The 21,179-nt window shown below is 46.4% G+C and overlaps 2 protein-coding genes and 1 pseudogene across 2 annotated transcripts; 2 read left to right on the forward strand and 1 right to left on the reverse strand.

Annotated features, from left to right (window-relative positions):
- Window positions 1-3,810: 3,810 nt before the first annotated feature.
- Window positions 3,811-8,113, forward strand: LOC117859879 (receptor kinase-like protein Xa21). Its single transcript, XM_034743064.2, has 2 exons — window positions 3,811-7,324; window positions 7,429-8,113. Exons 1-2 carry the CDS (start codon window positions 3,892-3,894, stop codon window positions 7,821-7,823), a joined length of 3,828 nt encoding a protein of 1,275 aa, XP_034598955.1. The 5' UTR covers window positions 3,811-3,891; the 3' UTR covers window positions 7,824-8,113.
- A 7-nt stretch (window positions 8,114-8,120) lies between these two features.
- LOC140223106 (solanesyl-diphosphate synthase 1, mitochondrial-like) lies at window positions 8,121-15,185 on the reverse strand (annotated as a pseudogene).
- A 2,644-nt stretch (window positions 15,186-17,829) lies between these two features.
- Window positions 17,830-21,174, forward strand: LOC117860759 (receptor kinase-like protein Xa21). Its single transcript, XM_034744132.2, has 2 exons — window positions 17,830-20,542; window positions 20,706-21,174. The coding sequence occupies exons 1-2, from the start codon at window positions 17,830-17,832 to the stop codon at window positions 21,098-21,100; spliced, it is 3,108 nt and encodes a 1,035-aa protein (XP_034600023.1). The 3' UTR covers window positions 21,101-21,174.
- The last annotated feature ends 5 nt before the right edge of the window (window positions 21,175-21,179 follow it).

A 21,179-nucleotide genomic window follows, 5' to 3' on the forward strand; every position in this document is an offset into this window, starting at 1 on the left:
CTTTCAATACGAACTGTCTTACTCCATTTTACAGCTTAAATGACGAATAGTTAAAGAATCAACTGAACGTAACAGCATATTGTAAGGCACTAATCTGATACCTCCACACCGTCACCCCACATCATACCTCAAACTTATTCAAGTTTATTATGAGTATAGTATCTTTACATCAGTACGTATAAAAACTCCAGCACTAGAGAACAGCATAATGCAAGAAAGTAAGAAACGGAATTCCTAACTATCACTCAAGTAAAATTCTGCTATGCGCGTGAATCCTTTTTTTTTTGTCTTTTCTTTTTTTAGAGGCGTGAATCGATTTTTTCGGTCCGATCTGTTGTTCTTGTGCGCCCGTTCGAGCCTCTTCTACGGCCCAGTTTTGCAACGCTCTTCACGGATGCCAACCCAGTTATTTTCAGCCTGCCACTCGGGCTTTTCTTCACGTGGACTATAATAGTCACGTCATGCCTCTAAAATAACAGAAAACTATAACTTCTACAAGCTTTTTTTTTAGCATAACTCCCAGTATTTAAGATCCGTGCTATAGTATATTGATAGGATGGTTAAGATAAGGTGGGGGAGCAATCGAACCATACATAAATACCTCGTGACATGTTGAACCACGGTCTGTAGATTGTTGAATTAGTTGTACGAATTAGTGACTAAGAGGATCTGGACTACCAGTTGTACGAAATCCTTGTCAAACTTCTATCACGAGCAAAAGCTGAAGATACAGATGCCGTGGTAACTAAATTTGGAACAATGCTTTCATGCTTCTTGTCAGGAAACAGTTTCCCATGTGTAGACCCTACAACCATGCATGGTGGTTCAAAGAACAATGCCAATATACCTGTGCTCAACAAACATGTGCTGAGCATCCTCTTCCTCCCTGCGCCTAATGACATACTTCTACAACAGGCTGCACCGAGGATTATTAGTTAAAGAGATGTAACTTAAGCCATGTTTGACCACTGATCCATGGATCCACCTCCATTGCGCAAATTGTTGAATGCGTAGCCATCTTGAGTTATTTTTTTATGCTTATTTTATTCTGCACGCTGCTTATTTTATTATTAAAAGTGATCGGTCTGCCGGTAGTCGGCAGCGATGGCTTTGCCGATCCCGTTCGTATGTAAGAATTGGTATTGAAACCAGTCACCCGTGCTACTTTGTGGGACGATGGGTATGGCAGAAATTAAAATGTAAGAGTGCCAATTTAGTTTCATCCATGGCTATGAGCCTTCCTGCAGTGCTGGACTGCTGGTTGACTCAACTGGAAGGGGGCCGTATTTTTGTCCAGAATGCATTTGCAAAGGTGACTGCTTGGGTTTAGTAGTTTCGTAATCGATGTATTGATAGGAGAGCCAGGAGGGACGACATATGTTTGGGGTAGCAGCATATCTAATCAGAGTCATCTACGTTCACGCGTTCATACCGGATCGGAGACGCGACGGGAAAGTCGGATCAAACTTGGTTAGAAGTGGAGGTGGGGTCCACATGTCAATAATTGAAGTTGGACCAAATCAAAAAATTTAGGCAGAAGCATTGCTTTTATGTAAGATTGAATCAATAAACCTCGCCATGATGGCTTTCCCACGGAAAAAGAATGATATAATTTTTTGTGTGTGCCTTATAATAAATAGTACATAGAGAAAAATATATTAATATGGAAAATTGTCGGATTAGGCCACATTGTTGCGTTAAAGTTTCTTTTAGAAAAATACATGGGTGTCTGGCAGCACTCCCCTCCAAAAAACAGTTCCACTTCACTAGCTCCACAAAATTGCCTGACAAACACGTTCAGCTCCACAAACTCCAGCTCCAGAAAAAACGTGAAGCTAGGGGTCAGATCCACATTTTTCCTGGAGTACCTTAGGGGTGCTCCAAAAACATCAATTTCAGACTTTCTTGTGAAGTTGGGTATTATTTACCCACCTTTGCCACTCGTTACACAACACCTAATTTTTCCTTTCTGCTCACTATCTTCGTTTCCTCCCTCTATTCATCCCCTGCCAGCACCGCGCCGCCCTCGCCAGTCGGCGCTACGCTGCCCACGCGGCCCTCGCCTAACGGAGCTGCGCTAGTGCGCTACCGACGCCACCGTCACCCTCCGGAGCTGCACCGCCCTCGCCCTCCTCGGCCGCGGCCACGCTGCCCCTGCTCGCCGCCCCTGCCCACGTCGGTCGCATGGCCCCTGCTCGTCGGACCTCGCCGCCCCCACCCACTGGGGCCGCGGGGTTGCGCCCTCTTGCTGGCCGGAGCTGCGCCGCCATCATTGCCGCCGGAGAGGACGAGGCGGCGGTGCTGCTCGCCTTCAGGCGGGCGTTGGTGGTGGACGACCCGCGCGGCGCACTTGCTGGCTGAGCCCACGCGAACTCCACTGCGACGCTATGCTTGTGGGCTGGCATCTCATGCGCGTCGCCGCCCGACAGCCGTGTCGTCACCCTCAACCTCAACGGCATGGCACCCACCTGCTAGCTCTGGCCCGACGACGCTCCCCGTGGCTGGCTGCTGCTAGCCGGCCGCAGGGGCGCCGGGGCTGCAGGCACTGCCGACGCTGCTGCTGCTAGCCGACCACGGGGCGCCGGGCTGCAACAGGTCTAGAGAGGACGGCGGCGGTGGCGGGGACAAGGCGCTGCCCTTGGCGTGGAGCTCAGGATCTGAAAAAGAGAAAGGGGCGAAGAGGAAGGGAGAACATAGAAGAGGCTGACACATGGATCCATTTACAAAGGGTAAAATAGGCTATTCACAACAAGTCTTCATGTTTGTGGAGCTACGGCACTGCGATCGGCCAAACACATACAACAACTCTAGTATTTTTGTGGAGTTGGTGGAGTGGAGCTTAGGTGGAGTAGAGTTGGTGGAGTGGAGTTATAAAATTTTTAGTGGAGTGTTGCCAAACACCCGAGTATGAATCCAAATCTGAGAACAATCGTGACACGAAAGAGAAAGGAAGGAATTGTTATTTGAACGTTCTATAATAACATATTAAAATATAATTAAAAGAAAATAAATGGAAAAAGGAGCGGTCAACCGTGGAGCCCTTCGTTCGGTCGTTCCTAGCATCGGGTCCATCGCGTGGACTCGGCCTTTTCTTCACGTGGACTCTAATAGTCACGTCATGTCTCTAAAATAATGGAAACCTATAACTTCTACAAGCTTTTTTCTTCCGTAGATTGTTGAATTAGTTGTATGAAAATGTTGAAACAGGCAGCAGCCAGTCGGACTACCAAGCAGCCTGCCGCCTCCAGCGCATATGCCTGTGGCCTGACTAAGAGGATCTCGACTACGAGTATTCGTATAAAGAAACTGCGCATATGCTGGCAGTCCGTGAGATAGGAGAGAGCATGAGAGAGATGACGGATGGGAAAAAGAAGGTGAGCGAACAGTATGTGGATGGAGGTCCGGCAAACGTTGGAGAAGATGCGGCGCTAATCTACTGAGACCCCACAGCTCGAAATTGCTACAGAGATGTCCTTCTGACGTGCCACTATGGACACCGTGGGTTGGGACGTCTACGCGGCAGTGCAGTGCAGCTGGTCAGTTTTGGAGGCTGGCGACGCAGCACGGTCACCGAACTTTCATCCAACTGGATGTTGGAGGATGACCCGTGGATATGGTCGTCAACAAAGTTGGAAGAAGACCTCATTGACTCAGTGACTTGGAAATTAAGGCAACAACTATGCGGACAGCCATGGAGCACCATTGACTTAGTGACTTGGAAGAAGACCTCATTGACTTCTTAGTGACTTGGAAATTAGGCTAAGTTGGAAGAAGACCTCATTGACTTGGTGACTTGGAAATTAGAGACTTGCGAGATTGAATCGGCATTTTAAATAGCCTTGTTATTACTCGCTGCATCAAGGAGCACAGAGCCAAGCTACGCTGACAGCCATGGAGCACCATTGCTCCATCCTACTCGTGGCCTCCCTCCTCCTGCTTGCATCTCCAGCATGGACATCGGCCTCCGCGGGAAGTGACGGCACCGGCGCTGACCACCGTGCGCTCATGCAGTTCCGGTCCCTCATCACGGACGACCCATACGGGGCCTTGGCATCATGGGGCGCCGGCAACATGACCGCGTCGGCGCCGTGCGGGTGGCACGGCGTCACGTGCGGGGTGCGCGGGCACCGCCGCGGCCGCGTGACAGCGCTGGACCTCCGCGGGCTCGGCCTGGCCAGCTCCGGCGCCGCTGCTCCTTCATCCCTCTCGGGCCTCACCTACCTCCGGCGACTCGACCTCGCCAGGAACCGCCTCGGCGGCGGCGTGCCCTCCCCGTTGCCGCCCTCCCTCGAGCACCTCAATCTCAGCCATAATGCGCTGCAGGGGCCAGTGCCCCCAGCGCTGGGGTCACTGCACCGCCTCCAGGAGCTCAGTCTCGCCTACAACAACCTCACCGGAGCAATCCCTGCCTCCCTTGGCAACCTCACCTCCCTCACCATCCTCAGCCTCAGCAAGAACAACCTCACCGGAGCAATACCTGCCTCCCTTGGCAACCTCACCTCCCTCACCATCCTCAGCCTCAGCAAGAACAACCTCACCGGAGCAATCCCTGCCTCCCTTGGCAACCTCACCTCCCTCACCATCCTCAGCCTCAGCAAGAACAACCTCACCGGAGCAATACCTGCCTCCCTTGGCAAGCTCACCTCCCTCACCATCCTCAGCCTCACCAGCAACAACCTCGCCGGCGCCATCCCTGGCGCTCTCGGCAACCTCGAAGCTCTCACCGGCCTCTACCTCGCCCACAACAACCTCACCGAAGCAATCCCTACCTCCCTTGGCAACCTCACCTCCCTCACCATCCTCAGCCTCACCAGCAACAACCTCGCCGGCGCCATCCCTAGCGCTCTCGGCAACCTCAAAGCTCTCACCGGCCTCTACCTCAGCGGCAACATGCTCCAAGGATCCATACCTTCCGCCGTGTTTAACATCTCCTCTCTCCACGAACTTGTCGTGCAGTCCAACAACCTCACCGGGACTCTGCCCCCGAACGCCGGTGGCAGGCTGCCCAGACTCACGTGGTTCCTCGTTGACCACAACCGGCTACACGGTGCCATCCCGCCGTCGCTCTGCAACCTCACCTCCCTCACCATCCTCAGCCTTAGCAACAACAACCTCACCGACGCCATCCCTGGCGCTCTCGGCAACCTCAAAGCTCTCACCGGCCTCTACCTCGACCACAACAACCTCACCGAAGCAATCCCTGCCTCCCTTGGCAACCTCACCTCCCTCACCATCCTCAGCCTCACCAGCAACAACCTCGCCGGCGCCATCCCTAGCGCTCTCGGCAACCTCAAAGCTCTCACCGGCCTCTACCTCGGCGGCAACATGCTCCAAGGATCCATACCTTCCGCCGTGTTTAACATCTCCTCTCTCCAGAAACTTGTCGTGCAGTTCAACAACCTCACCGGGACTCTGCCCCCGAATGGCAGGCTGCCCAGACTAACGTGGTTCGTCATTGACTACAACCGGCTACACGGTGCCATCCCGCCGTCGCTCTGCAACGCCTCCAAGCTGGAGGTGGCAGAGATGTCAGATAATTCCTTCTCCGGAGTCATACCGGACTGCCTTGGAACTCACCTCAAGAACTTGTGGTCACTGCTACTGGACTCCAACCGGCTGGAAGCAAATGTTGATGCTGACTGGGGATTCATGGATAGTCTGACCAACTGCAGCAATCTGAAGTCCATTGGCCTGGCTGAAAACAAGCTGGGAGGTGTGCTTCCTGGCTCGATCGCAAACCTTTCGACGAGCATGGAGCGCTTGAGCATGTGGGGCAACATGGTAAGCGGGCAAATACCTCAGGAAATCGGCAACCTTGTCAACTTGAACATCGTTGCTATGCATCTCAATAACCTTACTGGTATTATCCCTACCTCAATTGGCAAACTTAACAAGCTGAGCAACCTTGCCTTGTCCGGCAACAAGCTATCAGGGCAAATCCCACCAACAATTGGCAATCTCACCGTGCTCACCAAACTATCCCTTGATGACAACATGCTCACGGGTCCCATTCCTTCCAGTCTTGGTAGTTGCCCTTTGGAGGCGCTGTCCCTGGAGCACAATCGCCTTACTGGTCCAATACCAAAAGAAGTTCTCCTCATATCCACGCTTTCCGACTACGCGAGTTTCAAAGGGAACATGCTAACTGGATCGTTGCCATCGGAAGTTGGTCACCTGAAAAATCTTGTGACCCTTGATGTGTCTGGAAATAGGTTAACCGGGGAAATCCCCAACTCTCTTGGCGATTGCCAAATCTTACAGTATTGCTTTATGAAAGGGAACATGTTTCAAGGGAAAATTCCAGAGTCATTGGGACAACTGAAGGGCCTCTTGGTTCTTGATCTTTCAAGCAACAACTTGTCTGGTCATATTCCAGACTTCTTTGGTAACGTGAAAGGTCTTCAACAACTGAATATCTCCTTCAATAACTTTGATGGTGAAGTCCCAAAGCAAGGAATATTTCTTAACGCCAGCGCGTTTTCAGTCGAGGGAAACTCTGGCCTCTGTGGAGGTATTGCTCAGCTGAAATTGCCACCTTGCTCAGATAATGGCAGCACTAGCAGCAATAAGCGATCACACAAACTTGTCATGGTAGTCTCCATCGCCACTGCCTTTCTAGGAATCTCCTTGCTCCTTGCACTATCTGTATTATGTCATCAAAGAAGGAAGTTGATAAAGGCAGAACATGCCTTACCACTCATCAATGATCAGTATGCAAGGGTTTCATATGTCAACTTGATGAATGCAACAAATAGTTTTGCTGCTGAAAACCTCATAGGCATTGGAAGCTTCGGCTCTGTTTACAAGGGAACAATGATAAGCCATGACCAAGAAGTTTTTGTCGCTGTGAAGGTGCTCAACCTTCAGCAGCGAGGGGCGTCACAAAGTTTCATTGCAGAATGTGAGACTCTGAGATGTGCTCGACATCGGAACCTTGTGAAAATCTTGACGGTGTGTTCAAGTATTGATTCCGGTGGCCTTGATTTCAAAGCTATTGTATTTGATTTCCTACCAAATGGAAATCTAGACCAGTGGCTACACCACCGTCTCAGGGAACATGGCACCCATAGTAGGATTGATCTTGTCCAACGGATAGACATTGCCATTCATGTCGCTTCTGCACTCGAATATCTTCACCACTATAAACCAACCCCGATAGTTCATTGTGATCTCAAGCCAAGCAATATTCTCCTTGACAATGACATGGTTGCCCATGTTGGTGATTTTGGGCTCGCAAGATTTGTGCATCAAGACCAGACTAACCCCTCAGATATATCAAGTGGTTGGGCTACAAGAAGGGGAACCATTGGATATGCTCCTCCAGGTCAGGTTCTAACAAGTACACTGCATTTTACTTTCATTTAACATTGTAGCTGTAGCATTGCTGATAGTCTTCATTCAGTTGCTGAATATGTGTGTTCCAAACAGAGTATGGACTGGGTAACGAAGTCTCAATCTATGGTGACATGTACAGCTTCGGACTACTATTGTTGGAAATTTTCACAGGAAAAAGACCAACAGATAGCGACTTCGTGCAAGACCTCAACCTTCATAGGTACGTGCAAATAGCACTGCAAGATCAGCAAGTCACCAGTGTGGTAGATCAACAGTTACTGCCAGTACAAGATCCGGAACTCGAAGGGAGAACAAGCAGCTCCAGTAGCACCAGAGAAATGATAGTTGCCTGTGTTACTTCACTTCTGCAGATCGGAATTCTGTGCTCGAAGGAACTTCCAAAAGACCGCTTGCTGATTGGTGATGCCTTGAGAGAGCTTCACAGAATCAAAGACAATTATAACCAGTTGCACTTATTAAGTACGTAGAACTTTCTGAAACACAGGATTTCCATATCCAGAACCATTTTACAGTATTCCGTGATCAGAACAGATACCAGGTCCTTGACTGCACTCAACCAAGTGCTGTGCTTTTTACTTTTAAAAAGACATGAAAGCTTAGGATTGACGTTGCATACACAATGGACGCCAGTATCGCATCCACCTGCACATCAGGGTCTAGAGTACGTTGTTAGATTATCTTAATATATGATGTGGCCCATGTAATTAAAGAGAATGATTTTCATATGAAAAGATCGCAGTGTGTGTTTCTTTGAAGATCTATGAATGTTTTACTCCAATTATTCAGAGATACGTTGTTTTGCTTTCTACATACTAATACATACTCATAAGGCAACTTTTTGCATCCAACTTCTACTTTGGCATTATGCGGTTATGCCTGTCATCATGCAATCTGCAGAAATAGATGAATGGTATAAATGGAGGGAAAAGAGAGGTAAAGCTCTTGTTCCAAACCTGATGAAGTTCTCATCAGTCACCCATAATAAACTGTTCAGCAACAAAAACATGCATGATGCATTGTTATATTTTTAAAAGAAATGATGCATCATTATGGATTCTACTGCCTGCTGGCATGTTTAACCAATACTACATTTTCTGCTTCACCAATTCACTTTGTTCTTCTCATGAACTTTTGAGTAAGATCTTTGAGCGCTTGCCTTGAGTTAAGCACAACTTGATCCTCACTATCAGGAAGATCATCGATAGCGCTTGTCGAAGGATTTGGGGACAATTCAACTCAGGAGTATTTCCTCTCCTGGTGCCTTTTCTTATCACCACTCTTTTACATTTTAACCCTACATATATATCTACACACACCAACACTCCCCCTCAAGATGGGCAGTATATATCTATCATGCCCATCTTGTCACACGAAGACACACACTCCTTAACACTCAACCCTTTTGTTAGACAATCAGCAATTTGTCCCTTAGAAGTTACAAACCCTAGACTTAAAGTTCTATCATCAATCCTTTCTCTAATAAAGAAGCGGTTGATCTCCACATGTTTGGTTTGATCATGTTGAACTGGATTGTTGGCAATGTTAATAGCTGATTTGTTATCACACGAAAGCTTCATAGGCCTGCCCTCCTGGAGTTTTAACTCAGTTAGAAGATTTTTTCCCACAATAGTTCACTCAGACTCTATGACATAGCCCTATACTCAGCTTCTGCAGTGGAGCGTGATACAACAGGTTGTTTCTTGCTTCTCCAAGTCACCAAGTTACCACCAACAAATACACAATAGCCTGAAGTTGATCTTCTGTCATCAGGGCAACTTGCCCAATCTACATCACAATAACCTTCCACATTCAGATGTCCATTTTTTTTGAACAACAAATCTTTGCCTGGATTCTTCTTTAAATATCTCAAGATTCTATAGACTGCATCCATGTGATCACTCCTTGGGTCATGCATGTATCTGCTTACTACACTCACAGCATATGTTATATCAGGTCTTGTATGACATAGATAGATGAGGCGCCCCACAAGTCTTTGATATCTCTCCTTATCTACAGGATGTCCAGATTCAGCATCCAATTTGTGGTTTTGCTCTATTGGTGTAGTGACTGAATGACACCCAAGCATACCTATCTCATCCAGTAGATCCAGAACATATTTCCGTTGTGAGAGCACAATCCCTCTAGGAGATCTTACTACTTCAATCCCTAGAAAATATCGAAGTTGTCCCAAATCTTTAATTTCAAATTCCCTTCTCAAATTCTCCTTCAATCTCACCACCTCCAAAGTATCATCTCCAGTGATAATAATATTATCAACATAGACAGCTAGGATGGTTATGTGATTTTTGGAACATAGATAGAACAGAGTATGATCACCATTACACTGCTTATATCCCATAGCAAGCATTGCACGTTTAAACCTATCAAACCACGCTCTTGGCGATTGTTTTAGTCCATATAAAGATTTTTTCAATCTTAGCACCATACCTTCTGTTTCAGTAGTAGTGAATCCAGGTGGGATCTCCATATAAACCTCCTCTTTAAGATCACCATGAAGGAATGCATTTTTAACATCTAATTGATATAATGGCCAATCAGATTTAGCAGCACAGGAAATCAAGGTCCTCACGGTACTCATTTTTGCAACCGGTGCAAATGTCTCATCATAGTCAATCCCATATGTCTGGCTGTACCCTTTTGCTACCAGCCTTGCCTTATATCTCTCCACTTTTCCTTCAGGGTTTTGTTTCACAGTATATACCCATTTACAGTCAACCACCTTCTTCCCAGGAGGAGAAGGTATGAGCTCCCATGTGTCATTTTTCTCAAGTGCTGCCAATTCTTCAAGCATTGCCTTTTTCCATTTTGGATCTTGCTTTGTTTCTTTCCAGTTTTTTGGAATTTGTACAGATTGCAAGGTTGTCATAAATGCTCAGTACTCAGATGGTAATGACCCATATGACACATAATTACTTACCTCATTGCTATGCTCACCTTCACAATTATCTTCAAAGCCATATCTCACTGGAGGTTTACCTGTAGTGCTCCTTGCTTCTCTTCTTAGAGCAATAGGTAAGTCATTCAAGTGATCCCTTATCTCTCCCCCTGACTCAGACAACTAGTCATTCTCATTATCACCTGAGTGAACTTGGTCACTTTCAACTTCATCAACAATAGTGGTGGGTTGTATGGGATTTTCTCTCCTTCTTCTCGTATATACTCGTAGATTCCTCTCTGTAGGAGACTGTTGTACTCTCCCTTCCTGTATAGTGTCATTCACTTTAACTGAATTTGGTATTAGACCAACCATAACTCTCTTCTCATTTGCTTGTGTCTCAACTCTACACTCCATTTGCTCACTATCTTCTGATCCAATTGGAGGGTCTAAATCAATGAATAAAGAACTTAAATCAGTCTTCTCACCATAGAAAGGAACTGATTCCCTAAAAGTCACATCCATACTTACAAACATATGATGCTCAGATGGGCTCCAACACTTATATCCTTTTTGTCCTGATGAGTATCCCACAAAAATACACTTGATAGCTTGAGAATCTAGCTTTCCAACCCCCGGTCTATGATCTCTAACAAAACATGTGCATCCAAAGATTTTGGGTGGAACCAAGAACTCATTTTTTCCAAATAACGTTTCACAAGGAGATTTCATGCCAAGTATCCTTGATGGCATACGGTTTATCAAGTGAATAGCAGTCAAGACTGCCTCACTCCAAAGGAACTTAGGCACATTCATTGTATACATAAGTGAACGAGTTACCTCCAGAAGATGCCTATTCTTCCTTTCAGCCACTTCATTTTGTGGTGGGGTATCAGGGCATGAAGTCTGGTGTAGAATTCCTTCTCTTGAAAGGAAATCCTAAAATTCCTTATTCACATATTCAGTTCCATTATCACTCTGGATAATTTGAATTTAAGTGCCAAACTGATTTTTTACATAAGCATAGAAAGCCTTAAAACATTCAAGTACCTCACTTTTATGTTTCATTAAATATACCCATGTCATATGAGAATAACAGTCAATAAAGGTAACAAAATATTTTGCCCCACTTATAGCAGTGACCGGAGAAGTCCACACATCTGAATGGATTAATATAAAAGGTGATAAACTTCTTAAACCCCTGCTCACTATGAGCTTCTAGTGTGCTTCCCATACTCACAAGCATCACACATTAAATTACTCTTATTCACCTTAGACATTTCATGAGGGAACATTTTGCTCATGACATCAAAAGATACATATCCTAAACGACAATGCAACAACATCACCTTAGCTTCATCTTCACTAGCTGATAGGGAAAAATAGACTTCTTCTTTTGTCTTGCTTCTATCAAGATACCAAAGCCCATCATGCCAAGTTCCAACTCCAAGATTTCTTCCGGTCCTCCTTTCCTGAATTAAACCATTTTCACGATCAAGAAGCACCCGACAGTCCATTTGATCAATCAACGAGCTTATTGAAATAAGATTTACAGGAAAGGATGGCACATGTAATACTGATGATAAGGTAATAGATGGTGTGCATTGAACTGTCCCAACACCTCTAATAGAACAAGAGGTTCCATATGCAGTTTTGATTGTCCCCTTATAAGAATGTGAGTATGGTGTATAAGATGTAAATTCATTTACCTTACCCGTGACATGCCTTGATGCACCTGAATCTAATATCCAATTGGATATATAATTTTGGTTGAATGTACCTAAGTCTGAGTGAACCACATCAGCAACAGTGTCACTCGAGGATGTTGTTTCTTGATTGTTTAGTTGAGAACCCTTTCCAATTTCCTTCCACTTCCTGAACTCATCTAGCTCATTTGGCAAAACTGTAACTGATTCTGTAGCACACCCATCTGACATTGCATGATTAGCTCTAAAGCTTACTCTTCCACCACGACTTGAACCTCCTTGGCTAGTACCACCTCTTAACATACCTCTGCCTTGACCCCTACCACGATTTGGTTTTAGTGGCTGCCGGCAATCACGAATCAAATGCCCCTTTTCACCACAATTATAACAAATTCTGGTCTCTTGGGGCCCTGCTACCACATAAGCTTGACTTGGTGAATTTAAGGTGTGACCCTTTATCACTTTGAGTCTTGTCTCCTCCTGTGCCATAGCAGCAATAGCTTCTTCAAGACTAGGGAGATTAGCTTGATGGAATAATACAGCACATCTTCCTTCAAATTTTGGATTTAGGCCCCTCAAAAACTGAAGGACCCTTTTCTTCTCTACCCACTTCTTCACCCAAGCCACACATTCAGGGTGAGGTAACTCAATAGGATCATAATGATCTAAGTCAGCCCATAGTCGCTTCAATTCTGCAACATAATCCATCAAAGTATGCTCCCCCTGTTTCAGATAATGTATTTTATCATCTGTATCTGCCAACAGCATCACATTCCCAACACCTGAGTACATGCTTGCAAGAGCCTTCCATATCTCCAAGGCAGAAGCAATAGTATCAACAGAACCCGCAATTGTTGAGGTTATAGAATTGAATAACCAAGTAACCACTAAAGCATTAGTGGCATTCCAATTCTTCCAGTCACTGCTCAACTTATCTCTAGGTTCAGTTTTTTCCCCATTGATGAAGCCCTCGAGCTTCTTTGATTGCAACAGTAACAATGCTCTTCTGGACCAAGCCAAATAGTTTTTCATGCCTTCCAACTTGATATCAAGAGGCATCAACTCCAATTTTTGAACCATATCAATCTCTTTATTTGAGGACGGGACATCATCCTTCTTTGCAGTGAGTAGTTCCACCAATTTCCCAAGAACATTTTCAATTCCTTGATTCTCTGCCATAACAGCGGCTTTGGAACCCCTTGCTTCCTCACAACAACACTTTCTTCCTCCAGATGCAGTATAGTTGTTGCTCCTCCACAAACCAGCACAGATCCTCTGAATTGGCTTGGAAACCAGCAACGACCAGCAACTCAACTGCTCCCTGCTCCCTTCTCTCTCTGCCAGCGACCAGCAACTCAACTTCTCTGCCAAAACCACCAGCAGCTCCACCTTGCATGCCTCCCCAACACGCAGCTCGATCTGGGGCCTCCGCCGGCCTGCGTCCCTCAGCACGAGCAGCCACGCAGCCACTCCAGCTCCTGCTCGCCAGCCACCTGCTGCTCCTCCGCTGGGCCCCCTGCTCCTGCTGCTCCTCCGCCGCCCGTGGGCTCCCCGGCCGGTGTCGCGGCCGCCTAGAGCTCCAGCACGGGCAGATCCGCGCCACCGCTACGATTTGCGGCATTGGGGAAGCAGCGCCGCAAGGACGCCCGCCGCCATTGGATCCGCTCACACACGACGCAGCACCGCCCTCTCCTCCAGCTCCTGCTCGCCGGCCGACGTCACGCTAACGAGGCCCTCACCATCGCCACCAACATCGCCCCCAGCCCTAGCCCTGATACCATGTCGAAGGATTTGGGGACAAATCAACTCAGGAGTATTTCCTCTCCTGGTGCCTTTTCTTATCACCACTCTTTTACATTTTAGTCCTGCATATATATATCAATATTACATACACACACCAACAGCGCTCGCTGCCAGTTTTGCATGTTCAGCAGCAAGGGACCTCGTCCTCTCGATTCCCTGACTTTTTGAAAGGTATTTGAGGGCCTACAAGTGTAAAATTGAGCAGTTCTGAGACCACACTAGATAATTTATGAGCATTTCACAACCCAAATAGTTGGATTATATTACTGGAAACAAAGAAAAGTAAACTTTCCTTTCAAAAAAAAATACACTTGCAATACGAACCGTCTTAACATTTAAAGGGTCATCAAATCCCTGTTCAACAATCTCATGCAGTTCAGGGAATTCTTCCATCGCAAAAAGTACGGGAGCTGTCACAATTCCCTGTCCATACAGGGCATATATGATTCCTTACATGTCATTGATATGTTAAAAAGTAAAATACTACTGAGGAAATATTGAGTGAATAACTGTATTACTTGATGGATATCAGACAAGAGGCTTTGCCTAGTGAAGCTGATGTGCCTGTGAAATCGAGGATGTCATCGATCAACTGATATGCTATGCCCTGGAAGAGAGAGTGCAGGTCATCTTAACAGTTCATGTGTCTAGCAAAAATAGGAACAGCTTCTGTGTAAGGAAAAATACAACACACCAAGTGTCTGCCATACTGATAAGCAAGAGCTTGTACTTCTGTTGTTTGCTCAGCAAGGACAGAAATAGCTTTGCAGCTGTTTGAAATCAATGCAGCTGTCTTGTAGTATGTCTTCTGCAAATAATAGTCCATGCTGTACAAGCATCCACCAACAGGTGTCACATTAAGTAAAATATTAGAAAGTGTTGATTGTCATGGCTTGATGAACTCATCTAGCATTCCTTTCTTTTCTTGAATCTGCTCGATCCAGAACAAGGTTATCCAAGTTTTTAGTAGATAGATTAGCACCAATGATCTATTTAATTGTGATTGGCATTATATTAAGTAGTGAATACTTTTCCTGGACTTTGATTTGATGATAGTTGATGAAAAGTAACGTCAGTACATATCCACTCTAAGCTAAACAGCTACTTGCACACATATGACAGCCCAAATAATGAAGAGTTAAAGAATCAACTGAGCATAACAACACATTCTAAGGCACTAATCTGAAGCATCTAAGAATACATAGGCAATGGATTGATTCCGATCCGTTGAGGCGTGCGATAGAGATGGAAAATCAGGGCTATGAGCATGAAGGTAACAGGATCCGCGGGGAATCTGATGCAGCATGGGAGGCAAGGCAAAATGGGAACGCCTTCACCGTTGCAGAAACCATGCACGAGCTGCGGCTTCTCCAGATGGGAGGCAACCGCCTGACCGACAAAGGCGTCTATGCTATCCTGAAGGGCTGCCCTCGTCTCAAGTTCTTTGACATCTCCGAATTTTACAATGTTAGCAACGAACTCCGTGCTCGCTGCACCAAGATTAAACATGTTTGGTTGCCTGGACAACGGCCTATTGTCCTGGACAACGGCCTATTGTTCTCTGCCCTGATCATCGTGTACTGGAGAGAACGAAGGCAACAATAATGGGCTTATGCTGCATGATCTCTGGGAAGCTGAAATTCAACCTCTTCGTGGAGAGGCAGCAATGGATGATGATGCCTATGATACAACTACTGGGAGGACTACTGGTCCCTTCTGTTTATGTGCCCCAAGTTGCACAATGTGACCAGTGATGACTGGTGACACCAAGATTTTACTTACATCCATAGTTATCCGCGATCATTTCACCTCTGAATGCTACAAATGTTGGGTTACGACCTCTGAATGCTATAATCATCTGCACCAAGATTAAATATGTCTGGTTGCCTGGACAATGGCCTACTGTCCTCTGCTCTGGTCGTCGTGTATCTGGAAAGAATGAAGGCAATGACGTTGGGCTTATGCTTCAGGGTCTTTGGGAAGCTGAGGTTTAACCTCTACCATGGAGACTGGACGGGGGGCATAGATGTCTAGATGACAAGACCTGTGTTGACAGCTAACTACTGGTCCTGTCTCGTATCTGTGCCCAGAGTCGTGCAATGTGACCTGTGATGACACCAAATCTTTGTTACATACGTCCATTATTATTGGTAGTCTCTGATAAATTCATCTCAAGTCCTATACTGAACAATGAGGGGTTTGCGGAAGTCGTAAGTTGCCGCCGTAGTCTTGAAGTTTGCAGTTTGTAAATCTGGTCTATGTATGATACTGCAGGAGCACTTCAGGTGTGGCTTACCGGCCAGCACTCAGTTATAAAGTACAGCAACATTGTATTTGCTGTTCTAGTGTGTAGTTTGGTCCAAAGCAGTGCTTTGTTTCCTGGAGGTCAGGCTGACTATTTACATGTGTAGTTAGGAGCAGTTCTGAGACCACACTAGACAAGTTAAACCCAAATTTTTGGAGCATATTACTGGAAACAAAGAAAAGTACACTTCCAACGCGAACCGTCTTACTCCATTTTACAGCTAAAATGATGAATAGTTGAAGAATCGACTGAACGTAACAGCATATTGTAAGGCACTAATCTGATACCGCCACACCGGCACCCCACATCATACCTCAAACTTATTCAAGTTTATTATGAGTATACTACCTTTACATTAGTAAAAACTCCAACACTAGAGAATAGCTTGATGCAAGAAATTAAGAAACGGAATTCCTAACTATCACTCAAGTAAAATTCTGCTATGTGCGTGAATCGTTTATTTTTGTCTTTTTATTTGTTTTTAGAGGCGTGAATCGATTTTTTCAATCCGATCTGTTGTTCTTGTGCGCCCGTTCGATCCTCTTCTACGGCCCAGTTTTGCAACGCTCTGCACGGATGCCAGCCCAGTTATTTTCAGCCTGCCACTCGACCTTTTCTTCACGTGGACTTTGTAATAGTCACGTCATGCCTCTAAAATAACGGAAACCTATAACTTCTACGAGCTTTTTTTTAGCATAACTCCAAGTATTTAAGATCCATGCTACAGTATATTGATAAGGTGGGAGAGCAATCGAACCATACATAAATACCTCATCTCCCAAGCCTACTATAAATAAATATCTAACCTCGTGACAGGTTGAATTAGTTGTAAGAAAATGTTGAAACAGGCAGCAGCGAGTCGGACTACCAATCTTGCCTGCCGCCTCCTTGCGCATATGCCTGTGGCTTGACTAAGAGGATCTGGACTACCAGTATTCGTATAAAGAAACTGCGCATATGCTATTGACACGTTGAATTAGCTATTTGAAATATGAGCTAATTATAAAACTAATTGCAGAAGCCCTAGGCTAATTCGCGAGATGAATCTATTAAGCCTAATTAATCTATTATTAGCAAATGATTATTGCAGCACCACATTGTCAAATAATGGATTAATTAGGCTTAATAGATTCGTCTTGCGAATTAGCCTCCACCTATACAATTAGTTTTTTATAATTAACCTATATTTAATACTTCTAATTAGTATCTAAACATCCGATGTGACAGAGAAAGTTTAGTCGAAACAAATGGGCCGAGGATCTGGACTACCAGTATTCGTATAAAGGATCTACGCATATGATGGTAGTCCGTGAGAGAGATCACGGATGGGAAAAAGAAGGTGGGCGAACAGGATGTGGATGGAGGTCCGGCAAACGTCGGAGAAGATGCGGCGATAATTTACTGAGATCCCATAGGTCAAAATTGCTACAAAGATGTCTTTGTGACGTGGCACTATGGACATCAGCCATGGACACCGTGGACTGGACTGGGACCGGAGGAGGACGGTCGGAAAATCCGTCTACGCGGCAGTGCAGCTGGTCAGTCTTGGAGGCTGGCGACGCGGCACGGTCACCGAACTTTCATCCAACTGGATGTTGGAGGTTGACCCGTGGAAATGGTCGTCAACAAGCTCAAGTTGGAAGAAGACCTCATTGACTTGGTGACTTGGAAATTAGAGACTTGCGAGATTGAATCGGCATTTTAAATAGCCTTGTTATTACTCGCTGCATCAAGGAGCACAGAGCCAAGCTACGCGGACAGCCATGGAGCACCATTGCTCCATCCTACTCGTGGCCTCCCTCCTCCTGCTTGCATCTCCAGCATGGACATCGGCCTCCGCGGGAAGTGACGGCACCGACGCTGACCACCGTGCGCTCATGCAGTTCCGGTCCCTCATCACGGACGACCCATACGGGGCCTTAGCATCATGGGGCGGCGGCAACATGACCGCGCCGGCGCCGTGCGGGTGGCCCGGCATCACGTGCGGGGTGCGCGGGCGCCGCCGCGGCCGCGTGACAGCGCTGGACCTCAGCGGGCTCGGTCTGGCCAGCTCCGGCACCGCGGCTCCTTCATCCCTCTCGGGCCTCACCTACCTCCGGGAACTGGACCTCTCCTACAACCGCCTCGGCGGCGGCGTGCCCTCCCCGTTGCCGCCCTCCCTCGAGCGCCTCAATCTCTACTACAACGCGCTGCAGGGGCCGGTGCCCCCAGCGCTGGGGTCACTGCACCGCCTCCAGGAGCTCAATCTCGGCTACAACAACCTCACCGGAGCAATCCCTGCCTCCCTTGGCAACCTCACCTCCCTCACCATCCTCAGCCTCACCAGCAACAACCTCGCCGGCGCCATCCCTGGCGCTCTCGGCAACCTCAAAGCTCTCACCAAACTCTACCTCAACGGCAACATGCTCCAAGGATCCATACCTTCCGCCGTGTTTAACATCTCCTCTCTCCAGAAACTTGTCGTGCAGTTCAACAACCTCACCGGGACTCTGCCCCCGAATGCCGGTGGCAGGCTGCCCAGACTCACGCAGTTCATCGTTGACTACAACCGGCTACACGGTGCCATCCCGCCGTCGCTCTGCAACGCCTCCAAGCTGGAGGTGGCACAGATGCCGGATAATTCCTTCTCCGGAGTCATACCGGACTGCCTTGGAACTCACCTCAAGAACTTGTGGGCACTAATACTGGACTCCAACCAGCTGGAAGCAAATGTTGATGCTGATTGGGGATTCATGGATAGTCTGACCAACTGCAGCAATCTGAAGCTCATTGGCCTGGCTGAAAACAAGCTGGGAGGTGTGCTTCCTGGCTCGATCGCAAACCTTTCGACGAGCATGGAGCACTTGAGCATATGGGGCAACATGGTAAGTGGGCAAATACCTCAGGAAATCGGCAACCTTGTCAATTTGAACGCCATTAATATGCATTTCAATAACCTTACTGGTATTATCCCTACCTCAATTGGCAAACTTAACAAGCTGAGCAGCCTTTTCTTGTACGGCAACAAGCTATCAGGGCAAATCCCACCAACAATTGGCAATCTAACCATGCTCAAAACATTATCCCTTGACAACAACATGCTCACGGGTCCCATTCCTTCCAGTCTTGGTAGTTGCCCTTTGCAGACGCTGTCCCTTGAGGACAACATGCTCACGGGTCCCATTCCTTCCAGTCTTGGTAGTTGCCCTTTGCAGACGCTGTCCCTGGGGCACAATCGCCTTACTGGTCCAATACCAAAAGAAGTTCTCCTCATATCCTCGCTTTCCGACTACGCGACTTTCCAAGAGAACATGCTAACTGGATCGTTGCCATCGGAAGTTGGTCACCTGAAAAATCTTATGACCCTTGATGTATCTGGAAATAGGTTAACCGGGGAAATCCCCAACTCTCTTGGCGATTGCCAAATCTTACAGTATTGCTTAATGAAAGGGAACATGTTTCAAGGGAAAATTCCAGAGTCATTGGGACAACTGAAGGCCCTCTTGGTTCTTGATCTTTCAAGAAACAACTTGTCTGGTCATATTCCAGACTTCTTTGGTAACGTGAAAGGTCTTCAACAACTGAATATCTCCTTCAATAACTTTGATGGTGAAGTCCCAAAGCAAGGAATATTTCTTAACGCCAGCGCGTTTTCAGTCGAGGGAAACTCTGGCCTCTGTGGAGGTATTGCTGAGCTGAAATTGCCACCTTGCTCAGATAATGGCAGTACTAGCAACAATAAGCGATCACACAAACTTGTCATGATAGTCTCCATAGCCACTGCCTTTTTAGGAATCTCCTTGCTCCTTGCACTATGTGTATTATGTCATCAAAGAAGGAAGTTGATAAAGGCAGAACATGCCTTACCACTCATCAATGATCAGTATGGAAGGGTTTCATATGTCAACTTGATGAATGCAACAAATAGTTTTGCTTCTGAAAACCTCATAGGCATTGGAAGCTTCGGCTCTGTTTACAAGGGAACAATGATAAGCCATGACCAAGAAGTTGTTGTCGCTGTGAAGGTGCTCAACCTTCAGCAGCGAGGGGCATCACAAAGTTTCATTGCAGAATGTGAGACTCTGAGATGTGCTCGACATCGGAACCTTGTGAAAATCTTGACGGTGTGTTCAAGTATTGATTCCGGTGGCCTTGATTTCAAAGCTATTGTATTTGATTTCCTACCAAATGGAAATCTAGACCAGTGGCTACACCACCGTCTCAGGGAACATGGCACCCATAGTGGGTTTGATCTTGTCCAACGGATAGACATTGCCATTCATGTCGCTTCTGCACTCGAATATCTTCACCACTATAAACCAACCCCGATAGTTCATTGTGATCTCAAGCCAAGCAATATTCTCCTTGATAATGACATGGTTGCCCATGTTGGTGATTTTGGGCTCGCAAGATTTGTGCATCAAGACCAGACTAACCCCTCAGATATATCAAGTGGTTGGGCTACAAGAAGGGGAACCATTGGATATGCTCCACCAGGTCAGGTTCTAACAAGTACACTGCATTTTACTTTCATGATTGGTTGAAAATTGAGATCCACAAGCAAGTAAAATGCATTGCTCCTTTTTCTATCATTTAACATTGTAACTGTAGCATTGCTGATAGTCTTCTTTTAATTGCTGAATATGTGCGTTCCAAACAGAGTATGGACTGGGTAACAGAGTCTCAATCTATGGTGACATGTACAGCTTCGGAGTACTATTGTTGGAAATTTTCACAGGAAAAAGACCAACAGATAGCGACTTCGTGCAAGACCTCAACCTTCATAGGTACGTGCAAATAGCACTGCAGGATCAGCAAGTCACCAGTGTGGTAGACCAACAGTTACTGCCAGTACAAGATCCGGAACTCGAAGGGAGAACTAGCAGCTCCAGTAGCACCAGAGAAATTGCAGTTGCCTGTGTTACTTCAATTCTGCAGATCGGAATTCTGTGCTCGAAGGAACTTCCAACAGACCGCTTGCTGATTGGTGATGCCTTGAGAGAGCTTCACAGAATCAAAGACAATTATAACCAGTTGCACTTATTAAGTACATAGAACTTTCTGAAACACAGGATTTCCATATCCAGAACCATTTTACAGTATTCCGTGATCAGAACAGATACCAGGTCCTTGA

This window comes from Setaria viridis, chromosome 6, assembly GCF_005286985.2.
Source record: "Setaria viridis chromosome 6, Setaria_viridis_v4.0, whole genome shotgun sequence".
Classification (NCBI taxonomy): domain Eukaryota; kingdom Viridiplantae; phylum Streptophyta; class Magnoliopsida; order Poales; family Poaceae; genus Setaria; species Setaria viridis.